General features: G+C 40.9%; 2 protein-coding genes across 2 annotated transcripts in view; one reads left to right on the forward strand and one right to left on the reverse strand.

Moving 5' to 3' along the window:
- LOC108673594 (DNA ligase 3) overlaps positions 1 to 4,152 on the reverse strand; it is a 28,350-nt gene extending 24,198 nt beyond the window's left edge. Inside the window, exon 1 of the mRNA XM_018161444.2 lies at positions 3,992 to 4,152. The gene's annotated coding sequence lies outside the window, so the exon portion shown is untranslated. The remainder of the gene's footprint in view (positions 1 to 3,991) is intronic.
- Positions 4,153 to 6,941: 2,789 nt separating this feature from the next.
- Positions 6,942 to 20,657, forward strand: part of LOC108673602 (frizzled-2) — a 94,265-nt gene continuing 80,549 nt past the window's right edge. The window contains exon 1 of the mRNA XM_018161452.2: positions 6,942 to 8,221. Coding sequence (XP_018016941.1) covers positions 7,078 to 8,221 — 1,144 coding nt within the window. The 5' untranslated portion in view covers positions 6,942 to 7,077. The remainder of the gene's footprint in view (positions 8,222 to 20,657) is intronic.

Raw genomic sequence — 20,657 nt, forward strand, 5'->3', positions numbered from 1 at the left:
ATTCATCTAGCTCAGTGGTTTCCAAATTTTTGTAGGCTGGTACCCCCTTGGCTCACCAGTAAATTTTTAGTGCCCCCCCCCCCCCCACTCACAGACACATAATATTCACATAGCACCCTTCCACACATATAAAAAACCCAGATTTTGAATATTTAAAAAATCTACACTAGAAACCCAGGAAAGCCTAAAAGAAATGTAACTCAGTACTCACTGCAGTGAGTGACAGAGAGCACATTTTCTCATTGACAAAAATGTGAAGTCACGGACAGACAGGTCTCAGACAGACGGACGGGCATGACGAGCACAATAGGGCATTTTTTCAATAAATGAGAAAATGCGCTATAAATCAAATGGGCGGAAAAACCCATTGCTGGGACCCATGAGCTGCACGTGTTGGGAGCCACAAGCTGCATGCACAACACATTGTGTTTTGTACAACACAATTGTGTGCTGTACAAATCATCAAACAAACATTCAAACTTCTGGCGTTGACTTTGGACTGCTGCCTCCCTACCCATGGGCAGGAAGGTGCAGCGTGTACGCCGGAGGTTTGTTTGCGGATGTACGCCAATACGCCAGGGAAGAAAGTTGCCAATGTGCTTGCTAAAAACGGAAGTGTAACCCTCGCCAATGCTGCATGATCGACACAGGCACACGTACTTTACGATTGATGCCTGGCGATCGTCACAAACACATGTGCTTTACGATCTATATAGCCAATGCCCAATGATCAATACTGATGCGCGCTCTTGCGATCAAAGTGGAAGATGCCTAATGATCAACACAAGCGCACGCGATTTACGATCGGTTTAGCCAATGCCCAATGTTCAACACAGAAGCGCGCTCTCTGCGATCAAAGTGGCCGATGCCTAATGATTGACACAAGCGCACGCGATTTACGATCGTTTTAGCCAATGCCCAATGATCAATGCTGATGCGCGCTCTTTGCGATCAAAGTGGAAGATGCCTAATGATCGACACAAGCGCGCGCGATTTACGATCGGTTTAGCCGATATAGAACGCACTAGATCGTAATAGAACGCACTAGATCGTAATAGAACGCACTAGATCGCATTAGAAGGCCCTAAATCGCCTTAAAACGCATTAGTATGCACTAAAATGCTCAAAACCAGATGAGGACGTACGTCGGGACAAACCAGATCACCCAGATGCAGACGTACGTCGAGACAAGCCAGATGCGGACGTACGCCGGGCGTGTGCGCCAATAACGTTATTTTAGCTCTTTGTACGCCGCGTTGTACGCCAGTAGAAGGGCTTGGAGCCTCGTTTACGCCGGATTAATCCGCGAAAAACGGCACCATCCTGGGTATGGCTCCCTACCACTTTTTTCTTCCTCACTGCCCCCCCCCAGATCTTTCCAGTGCCCCTCCACTTTGAAAACCACTGATCCAGCTAATATTTTGTGACTCAAAAATATGGTAAGAGAGCTCTATTTGCTGTTCGCAAAGTATATGTTCCACACCTGCCTCTAGCTGCCACTATAACTGCAGACAATACAAACTTTCCTGCCTATTTGTAGACTCTTGCGGCTCCATGCTGACAAAATTTCAATCCATCTGGAATCTTGCAGCCTGATTGTGCACTTGCGTTAATAATGGCAGGAAAAATGGCAGGAAAAGTTTAGGAAAGGTTCAAAAATGGCAGGAAAAGTTCTAGTTACAGCTTGAAAGGTAAATATATTCTAACCCTTTGATGTTAAAAATAAGAACAAATTTGTTGAACTATGAGCCTTTATTTTTAATTTCCATTTATTGATAATTAAATAAAGATAACAAATCTATAAAATCTATAAAGTCTATAATCAGATGGAAGCAATGCCAAAATATGAATGCATGTATGATGGTAGTAGAGGTGGTAACCTTCTGTTTTGTGTGAGGGCAGGGGTGCTAGGTGTGAGCAGGCATGGAATAGGTATATCTACTTGGCAAGTCGCGACTGAATTTTTTGAGCCGTGGTTTTATGGATTTGCCAGCCGTGATTCCATTTATTTGAGCCGTGTTCCATTTCACCAAGCCATGAATTCCATATCTAGGCCATGAAAAGCCATTTTCGAGGCGCAAATTTATTTACAAAGTCCATGCACTTATCTCCAATTTTACCCTAAAACAGTCAAATTGCAATGATAAAATTTTTCTTTACTGTAAGTTGAGCACGTGTTAATGCAGTCTGACTGCTTTGACATGACTGCAACAGTGCAACTATGCACGATCTTTAACAAAATGTTTAGTTGATTTTTTTACATTACGATGTTTATGTTTTTTCTGCTGGATATTTTGGCAGGAGCGGTAAAGCAATGCGGATTGTGGAAGTTGACAATTTTATGAAGTAACATTTTTGCAAAGTGCAAACAGTGATTTTTTAATCAAACAAAAATTTATGACATTTGAGCTGCGATATTTCTTACCTACTGAAATTATATGATATTAGAGCCGCAAATATTTCAGACAAACATAGGACTTTTCCAGCCCTGGGTGTGAGGAGGGTGGAATGAGAGGAGGGAATATAAATGTTTTATGTGTGATGGCCTGATGGTGTCGGTATAACTTATAAGGCATCAGCAATTCAGCTCACTGAGCTCAGCTGTCCTGCCTGCCCTGGCTGCCCACAGCCTCACAGGAGCTGAGGAGCAACCAGGCAGCCGGAGCCGGTGACCCTGGTGTTTGGTGACTCTGGCCTCGACCTGCAGTTCTGCAGAGCCAACTTGACCTGCATTTCTGCAGAGCCAACAAAAACTTGATTGACAAAATTATCTGCTTAGACCTCAAATTTAAACAAATAGTACTGTAGAGTGTAGAGTAGCCTCAGTCCACACTCAGGATGATGTATGTTTTCGGTGAATTTTCCCGCGCATTTTCACTTTTTTTAAGCTAGGTATTGCTGTGCACAGTTGGCGCAATGTAATGAAAATTGATTATCTTTGCGCACAGCGGCACGTGTTCGCGCAATCTCAATTCTATGTCACGCTGCCGCACACGAGCAGTTTGTGGAGGAACAGACGTAATACTCACATTACTCAGTACAGTATGCCTTTAATTATCTTTCAATAATATATATGATTTTTCTTGATACAGAAATTTGGTGAATGAGAAATCTAGAACTTTATTTTAGAAGAAATTTTCTCCAAAGTCATTCGGCAACACTGAACACCGTCTGTTTACATTTCGTATGTATAAAGCCGCAGTTTATGATTACCGACCGTACGTTCCGTATCCGACAAGGCGGACAAGCGGAAGAGTCAGAAGTAACCCGGACATGTCTTACATTTTATTATTGTCAGTTTGACTCGCGTAGTCAATATACTTGCGTACATAGTGGCAAACCAGAGCTCTTTTAGAATCAGTTCATTTTTAATTTCCTCATTTACTCGAGATTTAATCAAATTTCTCAAGTATTATAATGTTGGTATCCAGGATACTTTACTGGTCTACTTATAGGACTCAAAAATGAACTTGAGGGAGAGTCTAAAAAACTCTCTGCTTTGCCACTATGCATGATACTTTACTGGTCTACTTATAGGACTCAAAAATGAACTTGAGGGAGAGTCTAAAAAACTCTCTGCTTTGCCACTATGCTTGCGTAGTTGCGTATATTGTCGACTAAAATAGTAGAACTATTTTAGCTTTCTAAAGTACGGCGCACGGCGCATTTTTTTTACCAGCATAGTACGGCGCACCGCACAGGTCGTTAAAATGACAAAATAAATTCCCGCGCACCTGGCACATCTTCCTGACCATGGGCCTCAGTAGGCTATACAGTATACTGTTATTACTGTATAGTAGCTTACACTGTTGCACATTGCACCGTATAGCAATACAAGTCGTCATTCGTCTGAGGCACAGCATACCGTTAAGTCAAAGAATCAATCAATCCTGCGAAGTGCGAAGTGCAAAACTGCAAATCACGGGCACAAAATGCGACAGGTAAAAACCTGTCAGTCGCGGTGTGACGGTGTCGCCTGCCGTTTACTCACGCTTTAGTATGCCAAATTCACACCAAACAGACAGGTCGTTACTCATATTTTTCTTCTTTTTGTGATGCAAATTCACATTTTATTTCGTGATTAGTATTACACTGGATCTATATTTATGTTTGCCAGAACGACCTTACTTTCATTTCAAACCATCAGCAAAAATCGAACTGGCAATCCGGATTCTAAAAGATGTGCAGCGTTGAGTACGACTGTGAAGACACAGGGCGTATTTTTATTTATTTTTTTGATGCTTCTAAAAGGCAAGCAAAATAGGATGCTTTTTAAAAAGCAGGGACTATCTATTCATGAAGAAGCAAAGCTCTCAATTTATTTGTCAGAATTAACCTTGTTTAACAGTTATTCATCGTTCTTCTATCTAAGAAATGACGAAAACTACTGTTAGCATGACCAATAACAATCAGATGGCATAGTTTCCGCATTGGCTAATTACTCCTCTCCACTATAATGGTGGTACATATTAATTTGTTAGCGTATATTCTTGTAAAACACAATCATATACACTAAAAATGTCAAATCGGTGCTTTTTCTTCGGTTCTTGGGTACTGTCAGCCAGCACGTCCTCTACCTCTAGCGACTCGACGCGATTTGCTTCCAGCCTTATACAGGCCAGTGTTGCCAGATGGGCCTTTTTCAGGTCAAATTTAGCAAATGTGGCCTTTTTTTATATGCTTTGGCTTGACAAATTCATTTGGCCGCTTTGAGCCTTTTTTCATGAAAAATATAATTCCCGCAAGGACTACTACAGTAGTCCTTGAATTCCCGACTTTTTTGTAATAATTTTCCCCTTCACTTATAAATCTGTTTTGCCCAAGACGAGTAGGTACAGTCAAATTTCGATACGTAAGTGTGTCAAGTGTCAACACTTCGGTTTAGGAGGCAACACTAGCGAGTGCCGCCTAATCCGGGCGGCCATGGGACTATTAGCAGTTGCCGACTCTTATTAAAATAACCACGGATGGCATAGTTTTCACTTCTAAAGCGTAGTAAATTCTGCACTAATTTATGAGGTTACAGCGCTGTTTCTCGATGCATACAACCATCTGGTGTGAGTCACTCCCAAATTTCACTTGAATAAATATAATAACTCATGGTTGCATATTTATATTAATTCAGCCATGATAATAACTACTCCTCTCCAAGTTATGATAGGCAATATATTTTTTCAACGCATTCAAAATTTGTGATAAATTTTTAGGATTGACTTTTATTATTTACCTGAGTCTGGCAAGGACCAAATAATCTTTATACCGCAGGAATGAGTTTAAATTTATTTTCATTTCCGCGTATTTCCGCCCGAATCTAGAGTTTGGAAACGTTGTGTGGTCACCGAGATTTAAAAAGGACAAAAATTTAATGGAAAATGTTCAAAGACGTGCAACAAGGATAATTCCAGGCTTGAAGGGCAAGTCCTATGAAGAAATATTAAAGATTAAGAAGCTTCCAAGCCTCAGATATCGACGTCTGCGTGGGGACCTCATTGAAGTATACATACAAGTATACTCATGGTTTATACATACAAGGTCCCCGAAGGATTACTAGAATTTGAAACAAGAACCAACACCAGGGGCCACGGCTATAAGCTAAAAAAACTGCGCTGCAACTTCTCCACGCGACAAAATTTCTTCTCGCTTCGAATCACCGACATAACAGACTAGATAAAGCTATGGAAAAATATATGTTCAGATTTGAAATGCCTAGCTCCTTATCGAACCCGGTGGAAGTCTAGTAGCTACTTCAAACTATCGTCAGTCATGAAAAGATCCGGTCAAATGATACGATATTAGATCTTCTGTGAACTAGGCACGAAAAGATCAAGAATCGGCGACAGGCCACATCAGGCCTACGCTTCAGCGCCGACATCACTATGTTATGTTATGTTAAATGACACGATTTTAGATCTTCTGTGAACAAGGCACGAAAAGGAAAAGAATCGGCGACAGGCGACATCAGGCCCGCACTTCAGCGCTGACATTACTATGTTATGTTATGTATAAATATTCTACCGTCAATACCAAAAACTTCACCACATCACTTATGTCGCCTGCCACTTCACTATCTATTTTGTTAGCAAAACTGAGCCAAAACTCCCTGGCGCAATCGAAAAGCTTTATAGTTGTTAGGTGGCAGTCGAATCCCAAATATCATAGTTCTGACGTGTATTATACGGTTGTATTTATGGGAGCGCAGCCGTGGGTAACAAAATTTTGACTCGTAAACAGGCCCTGGGCCCAACGCCAACCATCAGCATGCAATATCTACACATAGCCTTAGATCAATGAGCTGTGGGTAACTCCGGCTTACAGTAAATCCGCTTTGCACAACACAGCCACTGCTTCACAGCGCCGGAGCCCAAGTGGCCGGGGCGCAACAAGCCCTACTTCAACAGGCGGCGCAGGTTAGGTTAGGTTAGGTTACGTTAGGAGTAGCTGTTGCGGTAGGGCCTGTTGGGCTCCGGCCAGTTTTGCTCCGGCCTGTATGCTCTCCGGCCTGTGACTGAATGGCGCTGTTGTAGTGGGCGCTTTGTGTCAAAAGCCGTGAAGATGCCCGGCTGCGTTACGCTCGGGAAGGTATATGAATCGCACTGTGTTATGCTGACCTCTAGCTATCCACCCTTATTTATTTACGGTCAGCGAGTAACATGCAAATCGTTGCAGGCTGGTGGCTTATGTAGCATTGACGGTAATTCAGCTCGTACACTTGGTGAAATTGGTGTATTTTTTGCTACCTGGAAGCATTGAGAGTAAATGCATGCACTGCAAGTGGTTAGAACTACATTGAATTTAAAAATTTCTTATTACTCTCGAATTGGGCCTTTTGTGAGCTTAATTGGCCTTTTTCTTTTGGCTCCATCTGGCAACCATGGCTGGCTTACATGTCCCGACGGCCGACTCCCGAGTCCGAGCCCTACTCCAGATTCAGTGGCTGTGTGACAGTGTTGGTGTGAGGAGTGTTCTCGTCGGCGCTGGGAATTTGTATGTTACCTTGCGTCCAAGAATAAATGACGATCATGACCTGATAGTAAGAAGTGCATTACTATTCTAAGTGGTGGTTTCAGCCTCAAAATCATGCCTTGGCTGCGCTTGATTTTATTTTTGCTATTAATTAGCAAAAGAGGTGTATTGAGCCAGGAACGAAACCCCTCGGGCCGCTTGGAGAGCGTCAGCGACTATGACGCCTTACCGCATCACAACATGTGCCAGCCTATCACCATTACACTGTGCAAAGACATAGAATACAACACGACTATTATGCCTAATTTGTTGGGACATGTTCGACAAGAAGAAGCAGGACTAGAGGTGCACCAGTTTTTCCCTCTGGTAAAGTACAACTGTTCGCCTGATCTCCACTTTTTCTTGTGTAGCGTTTATGTGCCGGTTTGCACCATTTTGCCAAGACCGCTTCCTCCTTGCCGTGCCAAGTGCCTTTCTGCCAAACAAGGCTGTGAAGACATCATGAATAAATTTGGTTTTCAGTGGCCAGATAGCCTGAACTGTGATAGATTCCCTGCAAATCCCTTAGAGGAGATGTGTGTTGGGGAAAATGTTTCTGCTACAACTCCTTACCCACAGGGTAAAGCTCATGTCATTGAAGGCATGGATTTTCAGTGCCCTGTGTATTTCACTATTCCTCCAAGTCTACAGTATAAGCTTCGTGTTGGTGATGTCATCGTTGAAAACTGTGGAGCTCCCTGTGATGGAATGTTCTTTGATGCTGAGGAAACAGCATTTTCTAGAAGATGGCTTGGAATTGTAGCTGCTGCCTGCCTTGCTCCAACCATTTTTACAGTGGCTACGTTCCTTCTTGATATGAGTCGCTTTCAATACCCTGAACGACCAATAATATTCATCAGTCTCTGCTACTTCTGCATATCATGCTGCTATGTGGTGGGATTCTCCCAAGGCACATCAGTGTCATGTGATGAGCCATATGCTCCTCCATACCACCTACAGGAAGAACAGGCCAACATGATCAGTGCTATCACACAAGGGGTGGAGAGGGAAGTGTGCACCATACTTTTCATGATACTCTATTTCTTCACAATGGCTGCTTCCATATGGTGGGTGGTGCTGACGCTGGCTTGGTTCCTCATGGCAGGTCTCAAGTGGAGTCATGAAGCTGTTGAAAACTATGCTGCTTGGTTCCATGTTGCAGCTTGGGCTGTTCCTGCTGTCAAGACCATCGTCATCTTGGCTACTGAAAATATTGAAGGTATGCTATACTTCACAAAGTTATTATATTAGTGAACATCTCCAAACTGAAATTTTACTCCGCATCTGTAGGCTGCTCAATATTTTAATACTTGTTCCAATGTTACCCAATCCAATGTTACCCAATCCAATGTTACATCAAGTCAGGTGACTATTTATCAATATAATCCTTATGAGCATTGTGACTTGGTCAAAATTTGAGAGATGTTGAAGTAGATTCTTTTACTATTTGCTTGATTTTGATTTTTGTAGTGGATTCAAAATATATATACTAGATAGATGCATGAGGTACTGGGAAGCTTTAATTCACTGCTCTCTGCATCTCGTACTCTGTATGGTGTATGGTAATTTTTAGGTTTTGCTACCTGATGCTTCATACAATATTGAGATGCCACCACCTGATGCTTAGTATGGTGCAGCATGCCACCGCCTGATGCTTAGTATGGTGCAGCATGCCGCCGCCTGATGCTTAGTATGGTGCAGCATGCCGCCGCCTGATGCTTAGTATGGTGCAGCATGCCGCTGCCTGATGCTTAGTATGGTGCAGCATGCCACCGCCTGATGCTTTGTATGGTGCAGCATGCCGCCGCCGTTTCGTATAGGCTCTGACTTCATGTTAGTGCGAGTTCCCCGCTGAGGCGAGATGAGGTCAGCGTGACTGACCGTAACTCACGAGCAGCGACCGCCGTTCTGGTTGATGAGACGTAAAGGATCCCAGTCGTCCGGGTCACTTGTAAACGGAACAAATTCAAAGAGCGGCGCAAAAAACATTAGAAGGCCAACGTGTTCCGTTCAATCTTGTCCTAATTGTATCTGTGTCGTAAATTTGTTGGTAGGCAGGCACAGCGTTCATACAAAATCGTGTTGTTCGCTTATGCGAGAATATCGTTTCGAATAGCCATCAACGCATACCGGCAATTATTTACGATATCTGAATGTATTGAAGTCATTCTCGTGCAAGTAATAATCTTAGCAGAATCAAATGATGACATGAAATCGTCTGAAAAAGCTTAATATATCGAGTCATTACACTTCGCGTATTCATCAAAAAGTTTCTCAATTATAACCTTAACTGCGCTGAAAATTTCCTGATTATATTATTTTAATAACATCATTTGATCCGATAATAAAATTGCAGAAAGGGTACCTGGGCCATTAACCGCCTGCTGTATTTCTATATCACAAATTATCTGCAGATGAGAACGCTCCGTCAAGGCTCTCCTTTCGCCGTACGTTTGGAATTCTACGAGTAATTTGAATCTGGCAAGAAGCTTTTGTTCTGTCGACTTCACTTTCATGCGCCGTTTGCGGCTTTTGTCCTCCATGCACAGAGCGAGCTGCCTCCTCCTGGCCTCTTCTCAAGATTTGTATTTTGTTCAGAGCAATTCTTAGAATTCCTTCCTTTCACGGCCTTCTCTCAGGTTACTGCGTGTCAACATCCGAAAATCTTTTGAAATGTGTTCAATAAATACCTTTGTATTCTGTTCCCAGGGGCTGAATCGTGGGATTTAAATTGACGGACATTATTCAAAACCAAAGTTAAATTTTTAAATTTATTTCTGAAATTGTCTACTTTCTGTTCAGTTCCTGATGAATTTTTGTTGTATGCATTTATTTGATAATGGTTATCTAACTGAATTCAATGAATGGGAGTAAAATGCCAAATAATGATAATTTTCTACCATATTCCAACGAACATCACGTATTACCCACTAAATACTTTTCAATTATCTTAGCCTGAGCGGGCAGTGGGTGCATTGACCATGTTTAGCATATGATCTGTTTGAGTAGCTTAGAATAAATTTCTTAATAAGAATATTATTAATATTAATAATTAAGAAATTATTACTACTATTATTAATAATAATATTATTAATAATTTCTTTAATATTCTTCGACGTTTGCATGCAGTGCGCACAGGTCACATTAGCGGTTGCAGAGCCTGCATTAGTTGACTCGACGGCCTCGGTTCACCTCATTACCGTTCTACTTTAACTTCCTTCAAAATTACCATATTAGCCGTTGTGGCCCGCAAATGTCCTGCTAGCTACCCATTAACTTTGCGTCTCCTCATTATCGTCTCTAATTGGCTAAAAGTTCACTTTGCAATGAAGCTTCATATTGCGCTGTTGCATCTGCCTTATGCATAATTGCTGTGGGAAGGTTCTTTCGACTAAAACCAAGTCTTTTCAGAAATTTATGCTAACGCATGGTGTCTCGTCTCACAGTTGAGTAACCATGTAGAATTCCCCTGATTTTTCTTCTCAGCTTGCCTTTAGAAATAAGTAGCATCGAAATACTTCCAACTCATAACGAATACCCGATTTTTCTTTCGGCAACAATTTATATTTGTTGATGCCGTATTTATAAGAATCACCGTTCATTATTGGGTTGTGCTAACCGATTATTGAAGTGTTTGGTATTCTGCAAAGTGTTGGTCGCGATTGGTGTAGTATCCTGGTTGGAGCTGCGATTGGCTGCGTGGTGGTTGGTCACCTCTGACCCGGTAACGGCGGCCGTCCCTTGCGAGCGCAGACTCGCTGGCTTCCGTTTGATTACATGTCTTAGGAATAATTCATGAGGTCGTAACCAGCCCGCACGAACTCTCTGCCGTACAATGAACATTAACTGGTATCATTTATTGCCCTGAATATTAGTTTTGTGGTAACAGTTAACTATTGAGTTATATCATTAATTTGTAAGCTAATTTTTTATGACCTATAATTGCTCAGACGATAAGGAGTCTAAGTAGTGTGCCTGCGAACTGCCTGAAAACATGATATATTTTTGTATTAATTCCCGGCGTGATTGAACGTGACCGCTAATATTATATAATCCATTGACCTCTCAATGTGAATGTTTTGTCTTTCAAAAGATATGCCGGTCGACTGTGTGCCTTGTTCTTAATAAATTTTGAGCATTATCGTTAAACGAGTATAAAGAACTGTAAATGCCATTATTTGTTATTGAATCATTTAATATTTTATTGTAAACGTATATAGATTATGCGTGCTTTGTTATGTAACTTCGGTGAGCGATAATTTCCTAGTAAATATAGAACGAGCCACTATTTTTTGATCACGCGAGTACTGGCAACAGACAAATTCTTGCTGCATAGCCAATGTAAGTCGTGACTTCTTTTTCTGACATTCTCGCACATGACGTTTGTCCAAGTGACAGACGGATGCGAGGTTACATCAAGCGTTGCCAGGCGTTGTGTACCTAATAAATTTTGCTTTAGTTATATTAACGGCGCTGTAACACTATTGACAAACAAGACCAGGTTGCATGCGTTCCCCGGCATCATGAACCTGTTCTCTTCCAAGCCTTTCTCCGGCAGCAAATGTGTCACACCTTGTACAGGCCCTTGATTACGACGCACTGCATATGCCCTACAACAGACATTTTATCCTCTTACAGACTTGGCCTTTTTCCAGGATGAACCGTCCTCTCACGATTTTTTATTAAGAAATTTGAAAATCTATGACTATCGAGAGTTATTTGAGCTGTATATTTTGAAGCATTTCAAGTTCTCAAGTTATAAGTTGCGTGTTCATTTCGATGAGTCTAAGATATTTTGGTCACTTCAATATTGATCTCACAATAAATTTAAACATTTCCCTATGCAACCAGGAAATTCCAAGCAGCATAATTTCTAGAGATTTTAGCCATTTATGTGCAAAATTACATAATACTCTTATTTCCTCGCTTAGTTAGGATTATAGTTAGCTATCTTTTGAGCCTTTTAGCAAATAATATAAATGATGTTGAAGGAACTTGGTTCCATCACCGAGTATTCCACGATTTGGGGTCATAATGCATTCTTCTTATATATATCCTGAAGTTCTCATATTGATGTGGCTGACCGTTTCGGCTGACACAAGTTTTAACGAACTTCATTGTATTATTACTTGACAATTTTCCTTCGTGATTATGTCTACGTATTTATCTCTGTACTGTTTACTGGTATTAACTCCTGTGAGTGCTAGCGCTTTGACATTTGCTACCGAACATGTTGGGATCAGGTAGCTGACCGCCTATCACTTTCTCGTGTCACAAGTTAGCTCAGCGCCTCAGTTTCCAGTGTTGCTTATACTGTCGCACCAGTAAAAAGTTGTTGTGCAACTGAGCTGCTCATCTGGATGCCACTGACCAGCACGAAACTTCGAGCACTCTTACGCTACTTTAGTTTAAGTATTTTTATAGCGTGTGGTCAAATTTTTTTCCACCTTGTGAGTGCGACCAGCTACAAGCGTTAACAATGCAACGTAACTTAGGAATATCTGATATTGGTAAGACTCATTGGGTGTTCCTATCACATGCACGAAGTGGCGGTAAAGAGAATGGCGTATATGACTCGTACATTCACCAACCTTGCTAGTCTATGTTTGAAGTTTTTAAAATTCCTTCAAACTCTGATCATTGTGCGTGCGCATGTCTTTATTTTTTCGTTGTTACGAATGCCACTGGATTGGCAATAAAGCACATCACCATCGTAAGCTTATAGTATGGCCATACATGCGGCTAGCTAGGCGCAATCGGCCGCCGCACGGATAGACATAATCGCGCGAGATTGACAAGACGCTATACGATACTTGTTGCAGCTCATTTGTGGACGCTCGTTAATAGTTGCTATATTAGTCCCTTGGGTAACACAATCATCTATTCTATTTCCTATTCAAGCTCTGAAGTATTTAGATAAGTCAGATAATTGATTAAACCATGAATAGTTACTATACAAGCACAGCTTATGCGTTTAACCAAATTCATATCATTTATTCTTTGCGAAATTCTTCTATCATTTAAATTGTTTCTTGGTTGATTAAACTTTCTTGGTCGATTTTGATTTAGGGACTCAGTTTGACGATAGCCATCGTTATTCAGTCCATAATTTTCTTTCACATTACTAGCTTTTTTGGAAAGTGTGTTCAAATATTAACTGAGCGCCTCATTTAGTTTCTATCCGGTATTCATGCTTCAAACAGTGACTTGACGCTGACTCGTTTTAGCGCGTGACTCGGGCCCAAACTGGTCCGGGAGGGGAATGCACTTCGTACCGTTCGTAATCAGGATTCTTTTTAGCAATTTTTACCAATCATTCTGGAATGAATTAAGGCGTGATTAAGCCAAGAGGAAAGCTAATTACACTGAGGCTGATGCGTAAGTTGGAGCGTGACTTTGTCAGGAGTGCGTGTGCAATCCTATAGTGCCGCTAGTTTGAATCCCAATCCGTAACCCAAAATTGCGTCGAGATGCGTGGGTTGACATGAGCCACAGTTTCTTCATCTCCACGGGAAATTGTTCGGCGTCGTGTGTGATTTTGATCGCTCATTAATGCAATAATAGGCATGACAGTTTCTCGGCGGAAGCTATAATGCCTGGGAACTGTTGCGCAAGCTTTTCCCTGACAACAGTAAATTTACAGAAGAGTGCGCTCGAGCGTCGCCGGCTTTCGACCGCAATGGTCTTGAACGCTTGTAATAACTGAGCCTGGCTTGAGAACTTTGTGCCGTTCCTCTTGTAAACTGCTTTGCTTATAGCTTTGGGGGAGCTGCTTTCCTCGCCGGGGTTTTTACTTTCGATGAAACTTGCGGAACTCGCTCCTCTCGAGGGACTTTATATTCTCAGAAAGTTTGGAGGAATTCCGACGAATACTGAAATATTTTCTGTTTAAATCTTTCTTATTTATCTTTAAGAAATCAATTTCGCTATTCTGGGGAAATGTTTCTTTTTGGTTAAGTGTTTCGTAATTAGATACTTAAGTAAGTAAACTTTAGATTTCTCAATCTAAATTTTGTTTCCATGACAAATTTTTGTATGAAAAACTACTAAAATGGTTTCAACGTTATTTTCACGCATGAATATGACGAGATTAAAAATAAATTTTTACCATGCGTTTCAATAAAATTTTGTAAAAAATATGCTTCCATTTTATTACTCAATTCTGTACTCAGTCAACTGAATACTATAGCAAGAACTTTTAAAAACTTCTCTCTCTCCTCTTATATTTTGTGTTGTCAGAAGAGTGAGAAACGTTTCTTTACTATAGATTGTGCTGTGTGTTCGTGTGTTAAAACTTAGTCTCGAGCTGAGTTCTATTTCTGTTTGTTGTGTCGAGGAGCGTGCGTAGACCAGCGATTCTGGTTTGGAGTGAGGAAATGGAGGCTCGTTGCCGATAGAGTTATCTCGGTGATGGCTTCGCTCGTCACCTCACAAAGACTTTTTATGGAGCGCCTTCCTCCATCTCAACGCTATTGCTCAGTGTCAGATCTTTTCGCTTCAAGTTTTATCATCTTTCGCCGTACCAAACCACTTCAAAACATTGAAACTAAGAGAGGATATTTCCTGGAAAACATTCAAGTTGTAATGTTGGGCAAAAACTTGGAATCTTGAAAGAAATTATATATTTTTTACTTTGCCTTGCCAAATAATTATCCGATGTCGTTCCCTAATGAAGTTGTTGGATCTAAATGCTCTACATTTAGTAGAGGCTTGTATGCCTGGCTTGTATGTTTGATTTGTACATTCAGAATTTGTTTCGCCATCAGATTTCTAGTATCATGAAATTTTCACTGAAGTTTCACTTTTTGACTCGCACAGTCCGCTTAATGTTTGACTTGAATTTGAAATTTTCTTAAAACTTATTGACAGAAAGCTCCTTAGATAAGTCCTGTTCCAAAGCCGTGGTGGTCTGTGAGTTGAGATCTGAAGGCCTGAGAACGTCCTATATCTACTTCTTCTATCTTGCCTTTTGTAGGAGACAATGGCTGTGGTCCGAGCAGCTGCCTCGGAGTTAACCACGGTTATGTAGTCCCAGGTTCTTCATTTGCGCGATCGTCCTAATTGACTTGATTTCATTCACCTAGCTTCCTGTGCTCTAGCGTACGTGCGGAGCCTAGTCACGCTATTATTTAACGTTACTCAGTTAAGCGCATCACCATTGTGTTGCTTCCAAAATTGCATCACTAAATTACTGTACGTATTCGAAATAAAATGATCGAAGTTAGAATTTAAACAATGTATAACTATGGAGCTGACATAAGTTTATATTATATTTTCAAACAAATTAGCGTCGCCGGAAAGAGACATAAGTATCATGGCTGCCGCACTGGATGAGTGCGTTGTGGCCGCCGACCGCCATGCCCGATAGCCCTAGATTGGGGCTCGTTCCTTGGCCTTGAGATTATCTGTGGTTTCTTCAAGGGGAGGAAAAGACTTGTGTGGTTTGTGCTCCTAGATATTGGATGCCGGCGACGCGCTGCTGATTTGCTGCCACATTGTGCTGCCCTGCCTGGAAATGTGAGGCGCTCCCTTGTGTGGCTGGGCAGCTTTGTGGTGCGTTAATTCGTTCCCACGTAATTTTTCGTGGAACTTGGATTTTAGATTAAATGGCACTATTAGACTTAGACTATTTTAAATGTTTTTCATCCTTGTTATTATGTTTGGTTATTAGGAATTTTAATCCTATATCGAATTCTCACTGCTTGTGGATACCACCTTTTCCCTATTCCTGCCGATGTTGTGTCGAATTTCTCGTAAAAATGCCAATGATGTTCGCTAACGCGACGCTTTGGCGCTGGTATCTTCGTTGATAGCCAACAGATCATCCTGCTATGCTCACTTGAGCACCTCCCAAGCCTGTCATTCGGGGCCATCGATTGCTTCATGCCACATCCTTATTGTTTTGTTTTCGAGACTTTCCCTCCCAATATACCTACGGGTTTTCTTTCTGCTGCGAAACGCGCTAGAACCTTAACTGTGTTTTATTCATTTGTTTTTTCCAGAGTTTGTATTTAACCACCATTTTGTTTCTTGTGAAGTTTATTTACCCCCTGCTTTAGGATGAAGGTTTATGGCACGTTAACTCGAGCCTATGGTTGAAAACAGCACATGTTTTGAATGCGCATTACATTTGAACATACCTTGGAATATTTGTACTCTTACGTCTGTTCCATTTCGATTTTTTCGGTTCGATATTGCGCTGTTTAGTGGCGTGCGTCGAGACGATGAGATGCGCTCGACCGAAGATTTGGTTCATCAGATGCGGCAAGTTTGCGGCGTTCCTCCCCCGAGGGACGCGATTATTCAAATGAAATTCCTCGTTTAATGAAGTTCAGTTTTTATTTGTCCGTCGTATGTGTTATTGCTCGGTCTTGCGTAGTGACGTCCAATCTCACATGCGAACGATATTCTGAACGAGCGTCGATTGTTCCTCGAAGCTGTTCTCGTTTCGTTAATGAAAATGTGATCGACGGCCGTACAGCTAGTTGCGATGGTATGTATGGCTGGAACGTACGGTAGAAAGGAGTGACTAATTAATATTTATAGACCTTTTGCCCTGGTCTTGAAGATTCTGACATTTTTGCAGGTAATTGAATTGTCGTTCTGAATAGACTTGTCTATTTAATGGGTTAATGTTTAAATCTTGAAAATTGTGTTGAAGAGACGATCGTTAGGAAATTTAATTAAAATAGCGCACTGTTTGGCTATAAGAAATGCTAGATTTTAAGTAAACTAATTTCTGAACAATTTCAAGCTTTGCTCTGTTTTTCATTGGGAATCACGTGAACATGTGAACTGCTTCAATCAGTCGCGAATTATGTTAGCTTTGTGTCTTCATTGATCGAAATCTCTCATAGCTTCACTTGACTGTGATTATAAGCTGAAGAGCTTCACTGTTCCCTCAGAGGATTGAGTCATAAGCCGCTTCATAGCGAGTCCCTTGCCTCTCCTTGTGCTCGGCATGAAGAAGGTGTCAGTCTAGCTTCGTGCGCCATGTCATATCTGGGAGCTGTAAGCCCTTTAGTATTCCCTGAAGAGCTGTGAGATGCTCGCCTACCAATGAAGCTGCGTGTAGCTTGATTCGCTTACACAATCTTCTCTGTGCCACCCTCTTATTATATGGACATAAATTATCTGCGAGCACACACCTTTAGTTGGGAGAAGCAGTTTGAGTTGAGGCGTTGCTCTGGTAGACGCCGATTACTTCTAACGAATTGCCGCAGACGTCAAGTAGTAGTGCATTCTGCACGGCCTATAACTGGTGCAGTGTACCGTCTTAGCCTGGTCTCATTATGCGTAATGGATTTAATGGATTCTTGGCATTGACGTTGCTGTGTAAATCTGGCCAATGCCGGCAGGCTCTTCGTGATTCGAATAAGAATAGAAAATTAAAATTCTAGTATTTATGGGCCTTTAAAGTACGAGCTTGAAAGTTTAATTTGAAGAAATTTATTTCACTTTTAGTTGTTTTGCTCGCATAATAATTCTGTATTGCCACCTCGTAAATAATATTTCCTGTTATAGAATATTAACTCATTTAAAACAGTGAACATTGAGTTTTCTTTCGTAGCGCTCAAAACGTACGTCCGTAATACCTCTTCAAAACCTTCGTTCTTTAGCAAAACCTACTTTCTAGTTCAGCTGAGACATGAGTCTCGATGAACTAGGACGCAGGATATAAAGTTGTGTACGCGCTAACTGAATACAACTTCATATCATACAACTGTCTACAGCTGACTGTTTAGATATGCTAACTGTTTGAAAATGCACCCTCAAGCCTGTATTGTAATTTTAGTTTCTCATGTACTTTTGAGTATGGTCTTTCGATGGTCAGTTCTTGGCTTCCATCATTGTTTGCTGTAATAAATGTTTCTTGACATTGCTGGTCAATAATGACTTCATTGACTTGCCTTGGTCTGCGGACTGCACGTCGTGCGCAGAGAAGAGCCATGATTGTATAGATGCCGGCGTGAAGCCGACTGGGTCAGTCCCAGTTCATTCTTTATATTTTATTTTCTTGCATTGGGCGTTGACTGTTGCAAGTGTACAAAGATTTTCCTTGGTGTATGTTCAAGGATTCCTTTGGTTTTGTGAGGTACAATTTTTGTTGTTATAACTTTTCTTGAGCTGAATTTATTAGTGTTGTACACATTTTTGTAACGTACAATTGAATTTTGTAATAATACTTTTGTGAGGGGGAATGGCTATTATTATAACTATATTTTGAGGTTTGAGTTATGAACTATTTAAAAATGAATGAACCCTCAACATAGCATAAGGGGTCGTTCATCAAAGAACCCCAGGGAGCAATTTTCAATAATAATGTTCAACATGTAATAGTTAATTTTCTCGTAGTTTGTGTATCTGTCCAACATTTCCTTGTGTTGACTTGATCATTATTACTTTCCCAAATCATGCATGCTAGGAACAGCAAAAATTAAAAAGGAGCTCGGGCCTAACTGAGTTTCAAGACATGACATACTATGATATTTTACCGCTATTTATGCTATGACATTTTAATTGTTTCTTCTCACTTAATCATTACCACATGTTCTAAGCCTGTGCCACAATGTAAAAAAATCCCTCTTCTACGTATTTTCACGTTTTTAAAGTGTTATTACGAAAACGCAACGAATTTTGTCATTAAAGGATGCAATCTAAAGTCTTTCTATAGCTTTACGCGCAAATTGTAACCTTCGTATTTCGAACGAAATGCGATGATGAGATTTTCGATGCTTACCGTATATCATTGTAGTGTATTGTAATTAACCCACCAAACCTTTTTTAACTACGAATGGCTAATAACATTCACTAAATGGGAAAAAAAACAAAAGAGTACAAATAGAGTCTCACATTATTGAGCGGCGTTGACTAAATAACTCTTCTATTGTAAAGGACATTTCATTTTTCTCTCCCTGTGTGTCAAGAATTATTTTCATTAAAACAAAACCATCCACTCGTTGACTTTATTCAAACAGGAAGCAGTGCGACAAAAAGCGTTCGTTGGTCCGGGCCGAGTTTGTGTCGCTGGACACAGAACATTGCCGGAACCGCAAGTCATGCAGGAGAAGTGAAGCTAACGATGCTACTCTGCTATCTGCTGCTATTCTGCTACTCCCTTGTTTAGATCATATGGTGTCATTACCACCGCTTGTTTTATACAAGTCCTTGTGCAACCACACCCGCCACTTACATTATAACTGTAAATACTGTTGATGAATTACTTTTTTTGTTACTTTTGCTTGACCGTTCCAATTGTTCCAGTCTGGATTTTTCGTAGTTTCTTGCTTGAGTTTTCTCGTTCAGAAAAACGGTGTTTTTGAGCGGTCATATTTCTGTGGGATAATTTATTGTGACTTCAAATTGCAGGAGTGTAGACCCACATTTGTATTTCAGTTGTCTATGTCATTCTCACATGCATTTGTTTCGCGTTATAAATATATATTTCTGACGCATTGATAATTTATGGCTGAGAAATATTCGTTGGGAGATGTTGAAGGTCCTGCCTAGGTGGCCTCATCGAGCGTCCTCTCCTTTCATTTTCCTTCGAATCCTGTATCCAACTACTCATAAACTCAAGAATATCCCGAGACTCTTGGAAAGAATAAAACCTGGCAGTGGTATGATGCTTGCAGCTCATCACACTTGGGTTGCCGCAATCAGTGCGTGGAACAGATCGCTGATGAGAGACGCTCTCGCCCCCAAATGACAGACATTGTGAGCAGCGCAGCAGCATGAGGAGCAGCCATCAGCCACAACAAGGAGGTTCGCGGGAACATGATCGTTTCTAATGGACTATCATGGCTTTCCATCTAATTGAAAGAGAGGCACCTTGCTTAAATTATGAAATATTGCTTTTCGTTTCATCCATTGTAATGCGCAGCCTTGTGCCTGTCTGCTTTGGTTTCAAATTTACCTGCAACATGTTGATATTTTTGCATGTTTTTTTTTTAATTTCCGAGTTTCGGTGCAAGTTATATACTATTGAAGAATGAAAAATATCATGCTATTGTAAATGCTTTCATTTTTTAAATCGTAATATCGAAATGCCGACTGTTTTTGAGTTGCTTCTTGTGTGATATATTTTATTTGTGTAGAAATTTAATCTCCAGTTTCTCAATTGATGAAACCTTTTGATTTTTTTTCAACCTAGTAAATGCTTCTTGTACGACCATGTATTTTGTACGACCTGTTACGAACCGTTTGTTATGTGGTCAGCCTACTTGATTTTAATTTAAACCAAGTGAATTGTTTTATACGTGTATTTAGTAATTGTTTCTTTCGGCAATCGTTTTCTTGATATCTCAAGAGTATTTAAATCCGACTACTTTTAAATCTTATTCGGTTACCGGTGATGGCGATTATCTGCTGGGCATTTCCGGTGTGGACCAAGTCATGATAGCTTTCTTTGTGTGGATCAGGAAGGTTTTCGCTTGAAGAATGTGAGAAGAGACGATCCGTTGTGCTTAATCCTTCTCCGTTGTTGAACTTGACGAGCTTTGGGACTGTCGTTCGGATTGGTTACCTGAACCATGAGAGCATTTCAACCTAGAGTAGGTATACCTTAACGAAAGCCGGCACCCGGACCGGATCGTGACCCTGGCTTGTAACAGCATTACTGGTAAACGGTTCATCTCGGTTATTAATACCAAGCT

Source organism: Hyalella azteca, unplaced genomic scaffold, assembly GCF_000764305.2.
Source record: "Hyalella azteca isolate HAZT.00-mixed unplaced genomic scaffold, Hazt_2.0.2 contig5782, whole genome shotgun sequence".
Classification (NCBI taxonomy): Eukaryota; Metazoa; Arthropoda; class Malacostraca; order Amphipoda; family Hyalellidae; genus Hyalella; species Hyalella azteca.